At 42.7% G+C, this 21,660-nt stretch overlaps 1 protein-coding gene across 1 annotated transcript in view; it reads left to right on the forward strand.

The window, feature by feature from the left end:
• The window catches only part of Nudcd3 (NudC domain containing 3), a 108,391-nt gene that overhangs the window by 78,069 nt on the left and 8,662 nt on the right, over positions 1-21,660 (forward strand). Inside the window, exon 4 of the mRNA XM_004630372.2 lies at positions 16,227-16,370. Coding sequence (XP_004630429.1) covers positions 16,227-16,370 — 144 coding nt within the window. The remainder of the gene's footprint in view (positions 1-16,226; positions 16,371-21,660) is intronic.

Genomic DNA, 21,660 nt, shown 5'->3' on the forward strand with positions numbered 1-21,660 from the left:
TTTATGTAGCCGGTAAAATAATGCAGCTGAGGGCCTGGATTGAAGCTCAGTTGTAGAGTACTTGCTGAGCATCCACAGGGCCCTAAGTTTGGTCCCCAGTATTGCAAAAAACCAAGCAAACTTCACTTGGGAGGCTGAAAACGGGAGGATCACTACAAGTCCAATCTGTGTAGTGAGAGCCTATAAGACCTTGTACTAAAATACATTAAACAAACAAACTTGAAATTGAACAGAATTAGGGAGATAGAACCCAAGTTGAAGATGGATACTAGTACTGCTGTTTGAAAATTGTGATTTCTTTTAAGAACTGCTCATGATTATACTCACCATCTGTTACAAAGTGTTGTATGTGGATAAGGATGGTATGGTGTTTTGTGGGGAGTATTTTGGGTTTTAAACCAGGTTTTGTATTGAGTATAACTGACATGCTTAGCAAATGTGGTGCCCTCGGGCTCTATCTGCAGCATAGTATGCTTGCATGCAGTTGTATTTGTGATCCAGTAAGGATGTACCTTTCAGCTCGTGGGCCCCACTCCTTGTCTTAGAAGGGCCCTAGCAGAAAGCTGGGGGTCTGCTCTTCATTCATGACAGGGTGTATCCCTGCCTGCAAGTGCCACAGGATTGTTTCTGAGGTCACCTACAACTTTGTACCTCCTTCTGGTACCTTGCTTGTCTTCCGTGATATCTCCGAACTTGGCTTGTAGGACGAGGCTGGAGAAGGGCCATCCAAGCATTTCCGCTTGCACCTCATTCTCTCCTCTGCTAGCGCCCAGGCTTTCTGCTCCTGTGCGGGCGCTGGGCCTGGTGGACTGTTACAGTTTGAACTGTCCTCCAGAACAGGTGTACTAGCTTATGTTCTACATGTTTCCCAGAATTAGGTGAGGCTTTAAATGTCCATCTCTCCACTGATAACGTGTTGTTTTGTTTTATGGTTTTAGTTGTAGCTCTTCTACTGGGTATGAAGTAATATTTCATTGTGGTTGTCTTTTGTCCATATTTTAATTGGGTAATTTGTCATTTTATTATTGAGTTAAAAGAGTTCTTTACATGTTTTGGATGGTATACCTTTGTTATGACTGGATGGTATATCTTTGTACTGTATTTTTTTCTATTCTGTTTTTTCATTTTATTTTTTTACTTTATCTTTTTATTTTCTTGACTGTTCTTGAAGCCCAAAATTTTTTATTTTACCTTTTGTTATTTGTGCTTTTGTTGTGTCTAAGAAACCGTTGCCGATACCTAACTCATTTTCTTTTTCTTTTTAAAAGAGTACAAATTAGAATTAAAACAAAAAATTACAAGTGACACAGAATTTCACTTAAAGTAATATGCATTTTATAGTATTTGTTGTAATACATAGTATTATCTTCCAACCAGTTATTCATATTGTCAGATATAGGCATAGAAAATTGGAAGGAAAAAAAGAGAAATATATAAGAAATAAAGAAGAGAAAAATTATAAACAGTTGAAAAAAGGAGACAAAACAAATTAAGTATTATCTTCTCCTTTCCATAGATCAGCAGAAATGCACAGTACAGTTGTTGAAACCATCCTATTTACATACCTAGATAAATCTCTCTCACTCACTCCCTCTCTTGTCCTTCTCAACTCAGTAACTTTCCTTTTGAATAAGTTCATTCCCCTTTCCCAGTATCTATTGTGCCCTTCAGATTCCATTTTTCTGGGCCAGGGAGATGGCTCAGTAAAGCGCTTCCCTAGCAAGCACAACGGTCTGAGTTCAATCCCCGGTTCTGCCAAAAAATAAAACCAAACAAACAAAAGATTCCATTTTTCTCTTTCAGGTTTTCACACTAAGGAGACAATATGATGTTTGCACATGCGGGTCTGATTTATTTCACTTAAAAGTATGTTCTCTAGTTGCATCCATTTACCGACAAAAGGCTCAAATTAATCCTATTTTATGGCTCTATAATACTCCATTGTGTAAAAATACCATGTCTTCTTTATCCATTCTTCGGTTGATGGATATCTGGGTTATTTTTCCAGGATTTAGCAATGACAAATAACACTGCTATAAACATAGGTGCACATATGTCACTGTGGTATGAGATTTTCAGTTCTTCTGGAAAAATACCCAGGAGGAGAATAACTGATTTGAATGGGATCTCCAGTCCTAGCTTTTGAAGGAATCTCAACACTGATTTCTATAGTGGTTGTACCAGTCTGCACTCCCACCAACCGTGAAGAAGAATTCCTTTTTCTCCACAGTGCCTCCAGCATTTGTTATTGGCTGACTTCTTGATGTTAGCCATTCTCTTTGGAGTGAGATGGAATCTCAGTGTTGTTTTAATTTGCATTTCTTGAATGGCCTATGATGGTGAACATTTTTCATATATTTACTTGCCACTTGCATTTCTTCCTTTGAGAAGTATATATTCATGTCAAATGCCCATTTTTGGATTGGGTCTTTGAATTTGGGGGGCCTGACTTTTTTTTTTTTTTTTGTATTACCAGGGATTGAACTCAGGACCTTGTGCTTGCCAGGCAAGCACTTATTCCACTGAGCTGTCTCCCCAGCCAGGGCCTGATTTTTTTTTTCTTTTTTAAATTTATATGTTCTAGATATAAGGCCTTTGTTGGAGGGAAAGTCGGGTATAATTTTTTTCCCAGTTTGTGGGTTTTCTTTTTACTCTGTTGGAGATTTATTTGAAGTGCAGAAACTTCAAAAACATGAGATCCCAGTTGTTGATCATTTGAAGTATATCCCGTGCAGCTTGGTTTTTGTTCATGAACTCTCTACCTACTCCTGTGTCTTTAAGATTTCTACCTACATTTTCTCCAGTAGATTTAGTGTTTCTGTTTTAATACTTAAATCTTTGATCCATTTTGACTGTAGCTTTGTGTAGGGTGTTAAGTGTGGGTCTAAGTTTAGCCTTTGGCATGTGGAAAGCCAGTTTTTCCAGCACCATTTACTAAAGAGGCTAAGGTAGCTGAGTGTGTTTGCAGTTGTGTCTGCATCTTCTAATCTGTTCCATTGATCCTCACGTCTGTCTCTATGCCAGTATCATGCTGATTTTATCACAGTGGCTTTATAGTATAATTTTCACTGTATAAATCTTTTATGTCCTTTGTGAGATTGATTCCTAAGTATTTCTTTTTCTTTTTCTCTTTTTGGATGTTATTGTGAAAGGTGTGGTTTCCCTAATTTCTGTCTCAGTTTGTTCATTGTGTACAAAAATGCTACTGATTTATGGGTATTGACTTTGTATCCTGCTACATTGCTGAATTTGGTGATTAAATCTACAAGACTCTTGATGGAGTTTTTGTGGTTCTCTATGTAGAGTATCATGTCATCTGCAAATAATGATAATTTTACTTCTTCCAATCCTTATTCCTTTTATTTCTCTCTATTGTTTAATTGCACTGGCTAATGTTTCCAGAATAGGAGTGTTGAATAGGAGTGGAGACAGTGGATATCCTTGTCTTGTTCTTGATTTTAAAGTGAAGACCTTCAGTTTTTGCCCATTTAGTGTGATGTTGGCTGTTGGTTTCTCATAGATAGTGTCTCAGTTACTTTTTTATTTGTTGCTGGGACAAAATACCCAACACCCAAAATTAAGAAAAGAAAGGTGTATTTAGCTCACAGTTTGTAGAGGTTTCACTATATTCAGCTGGCTCCCAGGGAGAGTGACACATGGCAGAGAGCAGCAGTTCATGGCAGCAGAAAACAGTGAAGAGCAAAGGGAAGGGCAGCAGCCATGGCTTCCAGTAAGCCTCTCTCCCCTCCTTATGTTATAAACAAGTTACTCTGGGGCTGGGAGTGTAGAACTCACACAATGTCCATACCCTTCTTTTACACAGGATGAAGATGTTTATAAAGTAAGAATCCTGGCTCTCTGCTGAGTCATTTAATTAAACTTCTCAAGTTAATACATTGTATCAAGTACAGATGACTTTTATCAGGTAGATATATAGACCTTCTATTCCGATTCTCTGTAGGCTTTTTTTTTAATCATGAATGAGTGTTGGACTTTGTCAAAAGCTTTTTGTGCATCTACTGAGAAGATCATGTGATTTTTGTTCTTGGTTCTATTGATGTGGTGTATTACATTTATGGTTTGTTTGTTTTTTTTTTTCTTTTTTTCTTCGGAACCAGGGATTGAACTCAGGCCCTTGTGCTTGCCAGGGAAGCACTTATTCCACTGAGCCATCTCCCCGGCCCCACATTTATGGATTTGTGTATGTTGAACCATCCTTGCATTCCTGGAATGACTTCCATTGGTCATGATGCATAATCTTTTTGATAATTTTCTGCATTCTATTTGCTAATATTTTATTGAGGATTTTTGCATCTATGTTCATTAGAGAGATTGGCCTACAGTTGTCTTTTTTAGTTGGATCTTTCTCTGGTTTTCAAATCAGAATAATACTTGCCTCCAGGAATGAGTTTGGGAGAACTGCTTCCCTTTCAATTGTATTGAAGAGTTTGAGAAAAGTCGGCATTAAATCTTCTCTAAATTTATTGTAGAATTCTGCTGGGAATCCGTAGGGATTTGGGCTTTTCTTTGTTGGTAGATTTTTTGTTACATTTTCAATTTCATTTTTCATTATTGGGTTATTCAGAGTTTATATATCTTCTTGACTCAGCTTTGGCATTTCATATATATCTAGGAAACTGGCCATTTCCTCTGTGTTTACCATTCTGTGAGAGTAAAGATTTTGGAAGTAGGTATTGATTATTTTCTGAATTTCTCTAGGGTCTGTAGTGTTTTCTCCCTTTTCATTCTTTATTGTATGAATTTGAGTTTTTTCTTTCTGTTGTTTGATTAGGTTGGCTAGGGGTTTATCACTTTTATTTATGTTTTCAAGAACCACTGATTCATTTATGGTTTATATTGTTTTCTTCATCTCCAATGCATTAATTTCTACTGTAGTCTTTATAAGTTCTTGCCTTCTTTGGGCTTTGGGCTTGACTTATTCTTTTTCTAAGAGTTTGAGGTGCAGCATAAGATTGTTTATTTGGGCTTGTTCTGTTTTCCTAATGTGCAAATTTTCTGCTATAAAATTTTCTCTTAAGACAGCTTTCATTGCATCCCACAGGTTTTGGTAGGTTGTATCTACATTTTCATTTGATTATAAATATTTGTTAATTTCTTTAATTTCATCAGTCACCCACTGGTTAAGTTTAGGAGGTTGTTATTTAATGTCCATGTGTTTATGGTGTTTTTGTAGTTTCTTTTGTCAATAATTTCCAGTTTTATTGCACTGTAGTCAGATAGTATGCGTGGGATAATTTCAGTTCCTTTGCATTTACTTACGAGTGCTCTGTATGCTAGTATATGGTCTATTTTGGAGAATGTCCCATGTGCAGCTGAGAAGAATGTGTATTCTGTTGTTGCTGGGTGAAACACCGTGTAAAGTTCTACCAAGTCAGTTTCTTCACAACTTTCATTTAGTTTTGTTATTTCTTTGCTGATTTTTTGCCTAGTTGATCTATGTCTTTGTGACAGTGGCATGTTAAAGTCCCCCATTAGTATTGTATTATTGCTTATTTGATTTTTTATGTCTATTAAAATTTGTCTTATGCAAGTGGGTGCTCCTACATTGGATGCATATGTATTTATAATTGTTATCTCTTCCTCTTGCAGTTTTCCCTTAACAAATATGTAGTGAACTTATTTACCTCTTTGAATGCTTTTTGGTTTGAAGTTAATATTGTCAGCAACCAGGATAGCTACCTCTGCTTTTTTCTGATTTTCTATGGCATGGAGGATTGTTTTCAATCCTTTGACTTTTAGTCTGTGAATTTCGTTTTGAGTTAAATGTGTTTCTTGTATGCAGCAGCATATTGTTGGATTTTGTTTCTTAATCCACTCTGCTAGTCTGTTTCTTTTGATTGGTGAATTAAGACCATTTACATTGATGGTTATAACTGATATGTATTATCTTATCTTTGTCATGTTATTTTCTTGGTATAGGTTCCATACCTTCCCCCCCCCCCCCTGTATTTTTTAGGGAAGAATCTACAGTGTATTCAGGGTCTCTCTACTAGATCGGACTCATAGTGATTCTCCTGTTTACAGCCTCCCAAGTGCTGGGATTACAGGTGCACTCCACCCAGTCTCAATCACTGTCTCAGTGTGCCTGGGGTAGGGCTGGCACGGCAGGCCTGGAGGATCAAGCCCCTGGCTCCTGTGCCTGCTTGCAGGTGCTTTAATCCGCTGAGCTATTTGGCTGGCCCTTAGGTTCCATACTTTTTCCCTCTTTTTAATGCTTGCTCTGTTTGGTGGTTCCTTTCTATTATTCTTGAAGCTGTGATCACTTCTGTCTCTTTCTAGAATATCTTTCAGTACTCTTTGTCGGGTTGGTTTGGTCGTCATGAATTTTTTCAATTGTTCTTTGTTGTGGAAGGCTCTTATTTCACCATTAAATTTGATAGATAGTTTTGCAGGATGAATCAATCTGGGTTGGAAGTTATTTTCTTTTAGAACCTGAAATGCTTCACTTCAAGCTCTTCTTGATTTGATGGTTTGTGTTGAGAAATCTGCTGTGATTCTAATTGGCTTTCCATTGTAAGTAATCTTTTTCTTTCTTTTCTTTTTTTTTTTTTTTAAATTTTACATGTGATTTTATTTTTTTTCAAAGTTTTATTGATAAACAGATAGCAATGAGACAGTTTCAAATCAAATCGGAAGTAGTTTCAACAAATAATACACTGCATATATTCTTCTAGTGGTTAATTGCTATACATGATGCGGACTAGTAATCTTTTTCTTCTCTAGCAGCTTTTAATATTCTGTTGTTTTGCTGAATTTCTGAGATCTTATTATGTGTATAAGTGTAGATTTATTGTGATTATGGCTGTGTGATGTTCTATATGCCTTATCTGTATGTCAGGGTCTTTTCTCATGTTAGGAAAATTTTCTGCTAGTACTTCTGCAAGTAGTCTTTTTATGTCATTTGTGCTGTTTCATTGACATCTGTTATTTTTATATTATTTTTCTTTGCATTGTCTTGTAGCTGCTGAATTGTTATTTCCTGGTTTCTTCTTAATTTTAAGAGATCTTTCCTTTCACATTCATTAGCTGCACCACTGTGTTTGAGGTCCGAAAGTCTATCTTCAGTTTCATTCGAGCAGTTTTGCCAGCTTTCAATGGAGTTGTTAATTTCCTGGATATATGTTTGAATCTGTTTCATGCATTCTCATTCTTTCCTGTATTGTTCATCAGTGTTTCTATCATTTTTCTGCTCTCCTTGATTTTTTTGTCTGTGTCTTTAGCTGTGCTGAGCAATCCATTCACAATTGTTGTCATTTCTTTTTGGAACTGAGAGATTATTTCTGATTTTATTTTTTCTATAGCCTGATGGACTTGTTTTACTTCAGTTGCTATCATTTCAGAGATTTGAGATGTTTGGTTTCCAAGTTCTTGTATGTCTTTGTCTCCTGGATTTGTTCTGGGTGGGCTAGAGGATTGCGATTGTCTTTTGCTCCTCCATTTTGGTATTCTTGAAGTTCCCAGTTTCACCCAGAATCCCACAGGTCACCCAGAGTCCAACAGAGTTCTTAAATGGTTCCTGGAAAGCTCTGTGCCTACTTGCGCTGAACCCACAGATCACAGCTTTCCTGAGTTATACAGGCCACTCAGAGTCCTCCTAAGTTCTTAAAAGTTTGAACTAGCACCAGCAGAATCTCCATGGCTGCATGCTGGGGGCTAAGGAAGGTCAGAGCTTACCAGAGTCTTGCTGCCCAGAGTCTGTCAAAGTTCTTAAATGGCACCAGGAAAGCTCAACGCCTGCCTAATACATTTTCATTTACATCTTCTTCTAAGAGTGTTGTAGTTTTAGCCCTTATATGTAGGCCTTGATACTTTTTGAGTTTGAATTATTATGTGGTATGAGGGCCAACTTCATTTTGAAGTAGGCCAATTATATTCTTTTGCATGTGGATATCCAGTTATTATATAATAGATTGAAAAAAAAAATACTCTTCCTCCATTGAGTTGTAGTGCCCTTGTCTTATATCAACTGGCAAGGCTATACTTTCTGGGATCATTTCTGTAGTATGTTACTAACATCAACTGGCTACAAATGTGTGGTTTATTACTGGACTGTTCATGCTATCCCAGTGAACTCTTATGTCTTTCCTTATGTGAGTACCATTCTGATTCGATCAGTGTGACTTTGTAGTAAGTGTTGAACATTTTTTTCTTCTATTAACTGCTTTTTAGCTTAGTATTTTAATGTCCTTTTTTTAAAAACAACTATGTTCTTAGTGTTTGCCCTGGGGATTATAAATGCCAACTTAATAGTATACAAAAGTTTATACCTAGATTGCTCCTATCCCCTTCACTTTTGAGCTATTATTTTGTATTTTATGCAGTTTTGTTTTTTTTTTTAAACCAAATAGGAGCCAGGCATGGTGGCACACACCTATAATCCTAGCACTTGGGAGGCTGAGGCAGGAGGATTCACAAGCTTGAGGCCAGGCTAGCCTACAAATTTGAGTTCAAGGCCAGCCTAAATGATATGGTGAGATCCTGGCTTGAAAATAAATAAATAAATAACCAAATAGGAGCGTAAAAGGTTACCAACTGAAGACAGACTTTGGCTGTTTTTTGCTCTGTACTGCTTACTTTGTCCCTCTTGTGCATCCAGTTGACCCAGCTCATTTCTCCTGCAGGGCCCTCTTTAGTGTTTTGTGTAAGACTTGCAAGAGAAGATGAATCTATTGGCAATGAACTCTTTGGTTCTGATTATCTGGGGGTCTCTTAATCTTTTTTATTTTAATTTTATTGAGAAACAAATATGAATGAGACAGTTACAACGCTGATTAATAGGACAGTTTCGGTAATCAATGCATTGTACGGGGGCCAGGGAGATAGCTCAGTAGAATAAGCACTTGCCTGGCAAGCACAAGGGCCTGATTTCAATCCCCGGTTCTGCAAAAAAAAAAGTTCATCAGAATCAATACATTGTACATTGTTATTTTCTTCGTGGTTATCCATAGTACAAGAAGCAGACAGGATATCCTGTCCAAACACTATTAGTACATCTCTTTCTTCTCAATGAATTAAGCAAAAGTAGCTGTATATTTCTTCTATTTTGTATATATAAATACAAAATGATCTTTATTTTTATCCCCCCCCTTTTTTTTGTTTAGTCCTGTCAGAGGTAGGTATTCTATTGGCATCTAAATACTATAAGGGCCGGGGAGATAGCTCAGTAGAATAAGTGCTTGCCTGGAAAGTGCAAGGGCCTGAGTTCAATCCCCAGTTCCGCCAAAAAAAAAAAAAAAAAAAAAAAAATAAATACTGTAGGTGTTTGAATTCAGCAAAACAATCCAACACTGTCTAGCAGTCTATATTAGTGGGTTATCCTCAGAAGTTATTTACTTGAGCCTTTTACAGCTCATCGTATTAACATGGCTTTACTTTATGTGCCTCGTTTTTATACTTTTCTGCTGGATGGTTAAGACCAAGATAAAGCAAGACCTATATAGCAAGAAATGTAACTTTTGTATCTGATAAGGTCAGTCAAGTACCCTCAGGATTTATCCTGTAGCCCATACCACACTTTGTAGATCCTTTGTCAGTGTCAGCCGTGAGGATGAGTCATGGCCATTGCTTGGCCACTTTGCTCTCTGTGAAAGCCTGAGACAATGTTTTCTCTCCATGTGACTCTCCCCAGGCACACTATACATCATCGATCACATTCCTCTATGGTTCCATAATCTCCTTGATCAGAAAATTTGGAGCACAACTAAGTTACATGGTGTTACAGTACAGGTTCTCCTATGTCCTGAGTGTTCAGTGACCTTGAAAGGCTAGGGCCAAAATGTTGGCTGACCTTGCAGCCCTTTTCTACAATTTTGATCTGCTAACTTAGGTTGTTAACCCTCCAGAAGAGAAGCTAATTACTAACCTGCAATATATGCAGTTCGGTTTACCCTATCTGTCTAAATATCAAACATCTTTGGCATATCATGGAACAGGTATTTTCCATCAAATATTGATACGTTGAACTTTAAGTCCTTACAGAATATCAAGGAAAAATCATTTTAAAAAACTAGAAATAAGCATTTACATATTTTTCAAAGAAATTTAGAAATCTAACCATATAGAGAATTGTAACAGAATTATGACTTTTTTTTTCTTATTCTTGTGTCTTTTTTTTTTTTTTCCCATTTATTACTCTTTTAATCTCCTTTTTGAAGAGTAATGTTGCTGTATATAGAGTTCTTGGTTGAGGTTTTTTTGTCTTCCAGTGCCACGAACACATCATCCCACTGGTTGTAGCTTCCATAGTTTCTTATGAGAAACCAGCTGTTGTTATGGGTAATGAGTCACTTTTCCCTGCTTTGTCATCTCCCAGCCCCCTATTAAGGACTGAACCAGATCCTTGCACATAAATAGGCAAGAGCTCTACCACTGAGCTATAGCCACAGTCCTTTTAATTTTTTAACTGTGCTGAGTTGTCCAGGATAAGCTCTAACTTGTGGTCCTCCTGCCTTAGCTTCTGGAGTAGCAGGGATTATAGGCATGCACCACAACAGCCAGCTTGATGTTTTGTTTTTTTTAATCTTTAAAAAATTATTTTTTTATTTATTTGATACAGGGTCTCGCTGAGCGGCTCAGACTCATATTGATCCTCCCGTCTCTGCCTTCCCAGTCCCAGTGCTGGGATTCAGCTGTGTGCTACCACAACCGGTTTCAGTGGCCAGGGATCAAACCCAGGTCCTTGCACTTGCGAGGCAGTCATTTAGACTGCTGAGCTGTCTCCTTAGCCTTTATCTTTGGCCTTTTTAAAAATGTGTTTGGTACAAGGTCTCACTGTGCAGCCTGGACTCGCAGCAATCCTCCTGCCCTAGCCTCTTGAATGCTGGGATTACAAGCGTGCAGCTCCATGCCCAGCTCCCCAGTTACTTTTCAACTCCAGTTTATATTTAATAGTAGTAGTAGTAGTAGTAGTAGCAGTATTAACATGGTGTGAAAGTTGTTGTTGTTTTTCTTCTTCTTGTTGTTCTTCTTCCTTCTTTCTCTTCCTCCTCCTCCTCCTCCTCCTTTTTTTTTTTTTTTTTTTTAAACTTTCTGCAAAGCTTTATTCCAGAGGGGCTCAGTCCTTCCTGGCAGCTGCCTTCCTCATGGCGGCCAACACGTTGCTCAGCTCCTCACACTTCCTTTTGGTGCAGATGTGTGTCCCCACCCTTTTCTTGATGAACTTGAGGGCGCATTTGACCTTGGAGACCTTGAGCAGCTCTGTGGGGTGCTGCTTATAGGGGACGAAGCTGCACACCTCCCAGATCATGTCCTGCACAAACTTGGTGTATTTGGTGAGGCATCCTTGAGGGCGGCTGTGCCTTGGTTTGCTCACATTCTTAGTCACCTTGTGGCCCTTGTTGAGGTCCACGGCCACGGGATAGAGGAAGGCCATGGGTACTGTTCCTCAGTGGTTGCTGTGGTGGAAGGTATTTAGTTATTTTAAATTAAAGAAAAAAAAGTTGCCATCAGTCTATTGGTGTCTTCTACATTTGTGAGACTATATTTTCATTTTTTTTTCCTTTACCTCTTTATACCTGGCTTTCTTTACTTTTTGAGCACATTTAAAAATAGCTGATTTCTAGCACTTTCTAATAAGTGCATGTCTGGATGTCCTCAGGGACAGACTTTGCTGATTGCTTTCTTTCCTCTGTGTATGGGCCACACTTGCTCATTTCTTAAATCTTGTATTTTGTAGTTGTTGAAAGGAAGCTGTTTTAGTAACACAATATGGCAGCCCTGAAATCAGATTCTCTTGTGGTTATTTGCTGTTGGTGCCTAATGTAGCTGCAGTTTTCTAAAAGAGCTGTATAAATCTGTATTTTTTGTTGTGTGTAGTTTGTGAACTCTCTGCTTGGTGAACTTAGTAGTCACCTGATTTGGGCTGAGGTGCCCACTGAGCTCAGCACACCCACCGCTCTGCTGTAGCCTTCACTTCCTGCTCATGGTCAAGGTCAGCCACAGACAAGAACCTGTGGCTGCCTCAGGTTTCCCTGAGTAGGTGCTGAGCCTGCACATTCATAGGGCTCTCTAGATGCCTTGAAATACATCAGAGCCTTTCAAAGCTTCAGTGGACATTTTATCCCCCACCTTTTCCTTTTGTTTGCTTCACTTGTCAAATCCTCACACATAATTGTTTTCAATAAACCCCCAGAGGAGAGTACATGTATGTGTGTTGGGGGAGGGTGTTCTGAGTTCTGGAGAAACAGCCTTGCAAGCAAGGTCTTCCTGGTGCCCTCAGATGGGTGAGATCATGGCTGTTCTTTGGAACTGAGCTTTGAAAGAGCTCTGGCTCTGCTCTCCTCCTCATGGAGGCTGCTGGGAGCACTGGAGAGCAAGCTGCCAGGGCCAGTGTGGGAATGGGTCTTGGGTGAGTTAAAAATACCATCCAGCTTACGGGTGTTGGTGAGCTGGTTGTTTCTCCAGAGTAAATCCTCCCTGGCTTCCTGCAAACCTTTGGTTCACTTGCACAGTCCATGAGGAGTGGATCTTGACACTTCCTGGCATTCTTTCTTGTTGCTTTTATGGAATAAGAGCTCTTTATTAGTACTTACGATGGGTTAACTAATGGTTAACCCTGCTGCACCAAGTCAATGTGGTTCTGGGTGTGAAAGGCCCATCTGAGGATTATTACCAGTAGCATAAAAGGAGAACTGGAGGGAGCGATAGTGTGCTGTTGATTATCTTGGAGAAGCTTGTTGTGCTGATTTTCCTTATATGAACTCAGAAGTTATCATCAGAGGAACTGAGGTCCTCACTGTCTCTAAAAATGGCTATCATACTCTTCAGGAAAGCTCTGGTCTTTACCTTGAACATCGTTTCCTGGCTCCAATGCAGATCCCTCAGACTGTTGGCACAGATCCTTCGTCCCACTGGCTTAGACTTTCTAGTTTCCACCACTGACCTTGTGGCTTTCCCAGCAGACAGTTGATACAGACTTGCATGAGACATTGTTGTGGACTTGACAACTCCAGTTGTGCTTGTGCAGGACATTACCATGGGCTGTACGTCTTCAGCTGGAGTCAGGACATTACTATGGGATTCTGGGCCTAAGTTGGATTCTTTGGGTTTCCAGTGTGTGAACAGATCTCCTGAACTGTTTTGCATTTGACACTTTGAGTTAATATAAAATAATCGTATAAAGTCTGTATCGTGTATTAAATTGTTTCCCTTGTAAAACCTGACTACAACAGTACTGCCATTTCACTGGCATCCCATTGGATCAGGAGTCTTGCCTATCATATTGGTTTCCTAGGGTTTTTGCTACCTTTCTTTTTCATCTTGTCAAAAGCAGTGCACTTTCCTTGTAGTGTAAGCTATCCAGATGCAGTAATACTGGTATTGCCTAGAAATCACTTGCTCGGATGCCGGTCTGGTTGATTATTCTGGGGCTCTGCTTTTTGGCTACCATCCTGGGCTTTTTCTGTGTTTGTAGGTTAAATAGACTGATTTTTGGATTCCAATTGGAGATTCTTCTTCTTGAATTATCTAAGTGATATATGTGGTAAATGCAGACTTCTTTTATGACTTAAAGTATGTTTTTTTAAACCTTGTTCTTCTTTCACTGCTGGGTGATAACAGCATTCTGTCTTAGGGCCACTTTCCCTTTTGGAAGGTTAAATGCAGGTCTCTCTTGCTTTCTTACCTCAGGTGCTGCTGACTCTAGAAGCCCTATCCATTTGGGGACTTTGTGAATAAACCTTTTTGATATCCTCCTTGGAATGCCTGGGACCTTTTAAAATACTTAATGTTGTAAAATTACCCAAGTCTGTTTCAGTCACTGCTCACTCATTCTCTTCGCACAGTGGTTCTCTTCCACCCAAAGATTTTTTTTTTTTTTTCTTGTTGGGAAATTTGCTGCTTATTGCCATAATTTCTGGAATGTCAGATTGATCTCACCATCTTTACTTTGATTTCTTTGACTTATATTCTATACTGAATTTTGATTCTTTCCTTTTGATCTTACAGCTTTTTCATATTTTACTCTGGTTTCCATTGAAACTGTCTTTTCAGTTCTCTGTAAAGATATATGAAATGGAAATACTTAAATTTGTCTTTTCCTGATTAGCTTTGTAGTCTGTGTTTTTGGTTTCTGTGTCATTCTTTTCATGCTGCTGGTTTTGTTAATAAGATCCAATCCTTGCTTTCTTATTTTTTCTTTTTTAATAGTCCCATTTTCTTGTGTGTGGGGCACTGTCAGCATTTGCCTTCCTGTGTGTCAGAGGCCTCTTCTTCCATGGTGTGGCAGCTTTGCTTTACAGGCTGGGAGGCCTGGCTTGTCACATGCTGGAGGGAGTTGGGCCTGGGCTGCTCAGTCTCAGGAGCAGGACTGGTAGACCGTGGGGTCCTGTCCCTTTTGGCTGGGCTTGCACAGTGCAGCTGTTCCAAGCAGTGGCTCCTGGCTGTTCCTTTCTGTGCCCTGGCCTCGCCTCTTTCTCCATAACTGCCAGCCCTCAGGTGGGTTCCCTGCTGTCGCTCCTCGGTGCCCCCTGCTCTGGAAGAGTTGTCTCCTGCACAGTCCTTCCGTGCCCCAGCCTCAGGGTCTCATCTGCTGCTGGATGCTCACTTCCCCTCTTTCACTGGGATGGGGTCTTTCTCTTTGTTGCCATCATTTCTTCAGTGGCAGGTCAGAGATGACCACCTGTTTCTGGTATGATATTTTTCACGTGGAACTCTTGATTTTCTCCCTTGAGGATCTCATTCATTTTCCTGGGTAGGACGTGTGAGAATCTTGCCCAGATTTGGAAATCATGGTATTACATAAAGTTGTCAGGGGAGTTTGTTAAACTGAGCTTGTTCTTGGGAGGCCAGGCCAAGGGAGCTTGGGTGGCATCACCTGTTGGTCACATGCACAAGTTCACAGGCTGATTGGCTCTAGCATCCATCTAGAGCCAACCTGGGAGAGAACTGAGCTGTGTCACATTTGCATATGCTGCTTTTGCAGTTAGAAGGTGGGCAGCAAAGCCAGGGCAGCAGACTTTCCCAAAGTAGAGCTTCCTCTGTGAAGTTGGCGCAGGTGGCCTGTGTGATGAGTCTTCACAGAACCTGGCAGCACAGCCTGAGCAGGTGGAGAGTTCCCTCTGTCACTGGTGTGTGAGGGGTCCTGTGTCCTCTGGGGCAGTCCTCTGTCACCTTTTCCAGCTGCCCGCACACAGGAATTGAAGTACCCAGTGGAGCAAAGGCTTGCATTCAGGCTGTCCGCTTTCTTTTTTGATTTGTGCTCATTTAAACCAAACTTAGCTCATAGTGTCAGATTCCATTGGCCAATATAAAACTGTACTTGGAAAATTCTGTGAGGATTTTCTCCCTAAAATTTTATAAGCATTTAATAAAGCAGGTACCATGTCACAATTAAATAAATTTTCCAGACTTATAAAAAGAATTTTAAATACTTCCAATATTTAATATATACACCATGCAGATATAGGTTGAACATTCCTGATCCAAAAATTTTTATTTATTTTATTTTATTTTTTGTATTTTAGGGAAGGGTCTACAGAGTGTTCAGGGTCTCACTGCTACATTAGACTCATAGTGATCTGCCTGTTTACAGCCTCCCAAGAGCTGGGATTACAGGCACGTGCCACCATGTGATCGAACCCCCGCCCCTGCGCCTGCTTGCAGGTGCTTTAATCCACTGAGCTATTTGGCTAGCCCTGAAAGTTTTTAGATTTCTGATTTTCAGATTAGGGAGGGTTTTTTTTTTTTTTTTTTTTTTTTTGTATTGTAGTTTAACCAGTAGAGTCTATGAGAATGTTCCAAAATCTGAAAAAATTTCATCATCTGGAAAACTTCTGCCCCCAAGCATTTTGTGTAAGGAATATGCTATTATAAAAACTTTTATGTTGTAAAACATAGATTTTTAGGAGGTGTCTATATGGATTTTGGAATGTGCACCATGCCCTGGGGGAGCTGACGTGTGCAGGTGGCTCTCGATGTGGAGCGGGCTGGAATGGCTTCCTTCATGCAGATGCCTTTGGAGCCCCACAGGAGTTCCAAATAGCTCAGTGGGTTAGAGTACCTGCAAGCAGGCACAGGGGCCGGAGGTTTGATTCCTGGGTCTGCCATGCTCAGCCCTGCCCCCAGGGCACTCTGAGATGGCAATTGAGACAGGGTGTGGCATGCGCCTGTAATCCCAGGTCTTGGGAGGCTGTAACCAGCATTCCTGCCACTGTCCAGCTACTGGCAAGCCCCACTTATAGACATGATTTTCTTTTGCTTCTCTCTAGGTCTCAGTGGCCCTCAGCAGCGGCTCCATCCGCGTGGCCATGCTGGAGGAGGGCCAGGAGCATGTCCTCATGGAAGGGAAGCTCACCCACAAGATCAACACTGAGAGTTCCCTTTGGAGCTTGGAGCCTGGCAAGTGTGTGCTGGTGAGTGTGATTTCTTGCATTGTGCTCCAGGCTGCCTCATGCCTCTCGGAGAGCCCCAGCCACACTCTGCAAGTGGCGAGTCTCCATTTCCTTCCTGCCAGATGGGCTTCCTTGCCCAGTCCTTTACACCCCCCTGTCACTGGTCTCTGGACCTGTGACCATTGGATTAGAACTGCTGGGATTGTAATCTGTGTGCTGATGATTTCTTTTACTCTACATTATTTCTGTAAAAATGTGGTTATCACCACATTGCTCATCTGCTAAGGCTTTTCTTCAATTTTATAAAATCTTTTTTATTTATTTGGTACAGGGTCTCACTATACAGCTTGGACTTGTAGTGATCCTCCTGTCTCAGCCTCCCCAGCGCTGGGATTATAGGCATGTGTCACCACGACCAGTTTTGGTGGCTGGCTCAGCACAGGGCTGGCAAGGCATGTGGTATTGGGGATCGAACCTATGTCCTTGTGCTTGCCAGGCAGGCAGGCACTTAGACCTCCACGCTACCTCCGCAGCCCTTCCTAAGGGTGTCATTGAGCCAGGTGACTCTTGATTCTTCATGAGAATTTCAAGCCATGTTGCTGTTCCTGAATGTTACATTAGTGTGTAAAGTACACGTGGAACAGGTTGTGGCACAGTGTTCATCTCTTGGACTGCTGGTTGCCAGTATTGTGTGTGTGCCCTGGGCTGGCTGGTGAGGTCAGAGCGGGCAGCGAGCTAATATTGGGGGGCAGGGAGAGTGGCAGTGCCTGAGCAGAGGCCGGCCTGGGAAGCTGTCCCTGCTTGTCCTTGGGCTCTTTCCCGATGGTGCAGAGGCCCAGCCCCGTACAGGCTGAAAACAGCTTCTCCCAGTGGAGGAGGGGGAGAAATGGGTGAGGGGGGAGCTGCACTCCTATGCATGGGCTGTGTGCACTGTGCTCCTCTTACCCTGGCTGGAGATACCTTGGGGTCCTGGCTCTGCCCCTAGCTGCCCACAGACTCCCTCAGGCCTGTCCTTCTTGAGACTGCTGTCTGGGCTTCTCTATATCCCAGCTGCCCCTAGGATTTTAGTTAACATGTGCTAGGCACCTAATGCCTGGATAGTTGATAGGAAAAAAGCAGAGCCAGCTGCAGCCCAGGGTACCTGCTGTGCTGCAAACAGGCATCTGCAGTATCCTGCCAGTCACAGCAGGCCTGGTGAAGACCCTGGCACTGAGATGCCACCTGTGTTGATTCCCATGGTCCCTCAAAGCTGCTGTCACTGTCAGCGCTGAGCATTGCATTTCCACTGCAGCCTCACTTGGGAAAATAAAGGGTCTCAGAGAAGACAGTCACATAGTGCGCTGTGGCTTCTTCCTATGGCTCTCTTCTCAGCCCAGGCCGATCTGTAGATCTGTACTGGGATCCCCTGCTGGGCCACAAATCCCCACCTGTGTCTGCCTGTGACTCTGACTTTGCTGTGTTCTTGGTTGACTTAGTCATTTGTCAAAAGCCTTTTGGACACTTTTTCCTTCTGAGCATGTCTGAAGTGCTACTTGCAGGTTTTGATGCATGAAGACCCTGTTCATGGCACTGCGAAACCCAGCACTCTGTCTCCCCTGAGTGGGTGGATGCAGAGAGCGGTCCCTGTAATCAAGGCAGGGCTTCGGGCATCGGCTTCTCGTCCTTTGGTGGAGCTCAGCATATGGCCTTGGCGGGTCTTCACAGTTTTGCTGCTGCCTTGCGCTGAGCAGTATCCAAGGAGAGTAAGTGGTGGCCCTGCCCCATGGGCCCCAGAAGACATCCTGTGAACATTGCCTCTTCTGGAAGACGGCAGGTGTGGACCTCTGGGACTGTCTCGGTGGGCTGTAAGTGTGGAGCAGGCATCCTTGTAACATGGACGCTGAGAAAGCCATGTGAAGACTAGGCAGAAGCACCATGTCCATAAGTCAGGGGAGCCAGCAGTCACCAGAAGCTGAAAGAGGGAGCCTCCCAAGGAGTATGGTCCTTCCCACACCTTAACTTTGGATGTCACCTTCAGAAGTACAAGAGAGGCTGGGGAGATAGCTCAGCGGTCTAAGTGCCTGCCTGGCAAGCACAGGGACCAGGGTTTGATCCCTGGTACTGTGTGCTGGTCCTGTGCTATGCTGGCTCCATTTAGAGCCAGCCACTGAAACCAGGCGTGGTGGCATACACCTGTAATCCCAGCACTGGGGAGGCTGAAACAGGAGAATCACTACAATCTGAGCTACGTAGCAAGTCTGAGCTGCATAGCAAGACCCTGTACCAAATAAATAAATGAATAAATAGTACAAGACAGCCAGGCATGGTGGCTCATGCCTCCTAATCCTGGCACTTGGGAGGCTGAGGCAGAAGGATAGCTGTGAGTTGAGGGCCAGGCTGGGCTACCTAATAAGTTAATAAGTTAAAGGCAGCCCGAGCTATAATAGTGAGACTTCGTTTTCAAAAAAAAGAACTACAAGAGGACTGTGTGTTAAGACCTCTGTTTTTGTCATAGCAGCCCTGGAACACATGCAGAGGGCTCTTCTTGCAGCTGCCAGGAGGAAGGGCAGTATTAGGAGCTGTTGCTATCACCCCATACGCCACAGCGAGAGGTTCTGACCTTCTCACCTGCTACAGGCACGCAGACTTGCTGGCTCCCCCTTCCTCCCCAATGCGCCGCCCCACTGTGCGGTGGCTCCCACACCAGACAGTGAGGGCAGGCAGGGGTGGCAGCTAAAACCGTGTGACAGTTCTTGCCTCCCTCCCTCCCACACTTCGAATGTTAAATGAGACTTCTTGACTCAGGCGAGCTCCTCGCCTGGTTACAGAGATGTAAAATCAGCCGTGGCAACAGCGCCGGCTCCTTCCGCTCAGGAGCCAAGCTCTGGCTTGCGCGTTGCCCTGCCTCTCCCTCTGCAGGGAGCCAGCGGACTGCCCCCTGCACTGTGTGGGCGTCGCGCTGCTGGAGGAGGTGCCTGCTGCTGGGCACCACATCCTCCCATGCTGACACCGTGCACGTGCAGCTGCGGAACACCGTGAAGGAGCTTGCGCTATTCTCTGAGGAATTAGCCCTTGAAGCTTAGGCTCTGAAAACTCACTGCAGTGTGTTCGTGCATGAATTTTTAACCCTGCAGATTTTGTGTACAAGCTGCACCGCTCCCCTCTTCCTGCACGGAGAGGATTTCCAGAAGTTGCTGTTTCTCAGTAGGCTTGCCAGAGGATGCAGCATTTCTGAGTGTTGCTGTGCTGTGTCCACCCCCATTTCCCATCCCTGCTGACACAGACTCCTGATTTCCCCTTCTCTGTTGGTTTATCTCTACATCCCCAGTTGCTCCATCTGGCTTCCCTGTGAGGTTGCTGTGGCTGACCTGTCCTGCCAGGCAACTGCTCTGCCCTGTGAGCTGTCCTGCGGGTCGCTTTGTGTATATCTTCATGAAGGCATCATGGGAACTGCAGATTGTTACTTTAGCATTTGGAAAGCCTAGGGGATTATATAAAATGCAGTGTGAAGGGGCTGGGGATATAGCTCTGCGGCACAGCACCTGTCTGGCAAAGTGCATGAGGTTGTGAATTTGATTCCTGGTATAAAGGGGGGAAAAAAAAAAAGATAACCAAAATGCAATGTGAAGGATGTGTCTCAGTGGTGAAGACATTGCCTAACACGCCTGAAGGGCTGGGTTCATTCCACCCTCTTCCTACTCTCACCCCCAAAAAGAGGAGGAGGAGGAGGAGGAGGAGGAGGAAGAGGAGGGGGGGGAGGAGGAGGAGGAGGAAAAAAAAGAAGTTGGGTGCAGTGGCACATGCTTATAATCCTAGTCCAGCAAGCTCAAGCCTAGCCTGGGTGACTCAGCAAGACCGAGCCTCAAAAAGGACCAAGGGTGAAGTTGACCACAGCTTTGGAGAGAAGGTCTAGGTTTTGAGGGGGCTTTATGTGAGCCCCTATCCTGTCTGCTACCCCATTGCTGAAGGCAGCAACATCTGAGCTACCACCAGAACTCACCCAGGGCCAGGAGCCAGGTACAGGCCTCACCCTTGGTGGAGGTGACTGCTAAGAATGGATGGTGTTATCAAGTATGTGGAGAAATCAGAGCATGGCACACTGCTGTTGGGCATGGAGAATGGTGCTGCCCCATGGAACACAATCCGGAGGCTCTTCAAAAAGTTAAATGTAGGGCTGGAGATATGGCTCAGTGGTCTAAAGCACCTACTTAAAACAAGCTCAGCAAAAGCTTCAGGGACCGCGGTTCGATCCCCCAGCACCACATGCCAGCCAGCCCCACCCCCTGGTGGGCTGAGCTGGCCACACACACACACACACACACACACACAATAAATAAATGTAATAAATAAAAATAAATAAATAATTTAAAAAAAAAGTTAAATGTAGAATTACTGTTGGACCTAGCAATTCTGTCCCTAAATGCTCCAGAGAAAGCAGGAGCTGAAACAGGTGTTGTTTGCACATGTTACTCACAATGGCCCGAAGGTGGAGGCAGCCCCATCACCCATCCGTGAATGAATTGATGAATGAAGCGCAATGCGTCCATTCAGTGGAATTTTGCTCAGCCTGAGAAGGAGCCGAGTTCTGATGCAGGCTGTACCATGGCCAACCTGGAGAGCCCAGACACAGCGAACTAAGCCAGACACAGAGACACTGTAAGTTTCCAATGTTGAGATGTCCAACCAGAGAAATCACTGGAAGTGGAATCATCAGTAGTTAACGAGCCAGGGAAGAGGCATTTAGGAGCAGGATTAGGACAGAATGCAGAGTGACTGCTAACGGACATAGGGCTTCTTTTGGGGGTGATGGAAAAGGGCATGGTTTTGGAGATGGGGTACTGGTTGCACACCATTGTGAATATACTAAATCTACCGAGTTCACTTGTGGGTGGGATTTTATGTGAATTTCATCTTAATGAAAACTTATTTTAACAGCTGGGCATGGTGGTTCATACCTGTTCTCCCAGCTATGGGAAGGCTGAGGCAGGAGTATTGCTGTGATTTCAAGGCCAGAATGAACTACAAAGTGAGACACTGTCCCAAAAACACAAACAAAACTTCCCAAATATATTTTATAAACAGAGTGGCTCACAGTTCCCTCCAGGACACACCTGGGCCACACATGGTGACAGCTCAGCAGGGCATTCCATAGGCTGTACTGCTTAGCCTGGGGGCTTGATACTCTGGCAGCCAGGTGCACACTTGACATTTAAGAGTATGACTGTGGAAACTGTTGTTTTAATTTATATTTTAAACTTGAATTTTTTTTTTTTTTAAAGTGGTAATGATAGTAGTGCTGCTGCTGCTGTCAAAGCCAAGGATGCTCGATCAC

The sequence above is a fragment of the Octodon degus genome, unplaced genomic scaffold (genome assembly GCF_000260255.1).
Source record: "Octodon degus isolate 3935 unplaced genomic scaffold, OctDeg1.0 scaffold00035, whole genome shotgun sequence".
Classification (NCBI taxonomy): Eukaryota; Metazoa; Chordata; class Mammalia; order Rodentia; family Octodontidae; genus Octodon; species Octodon degus.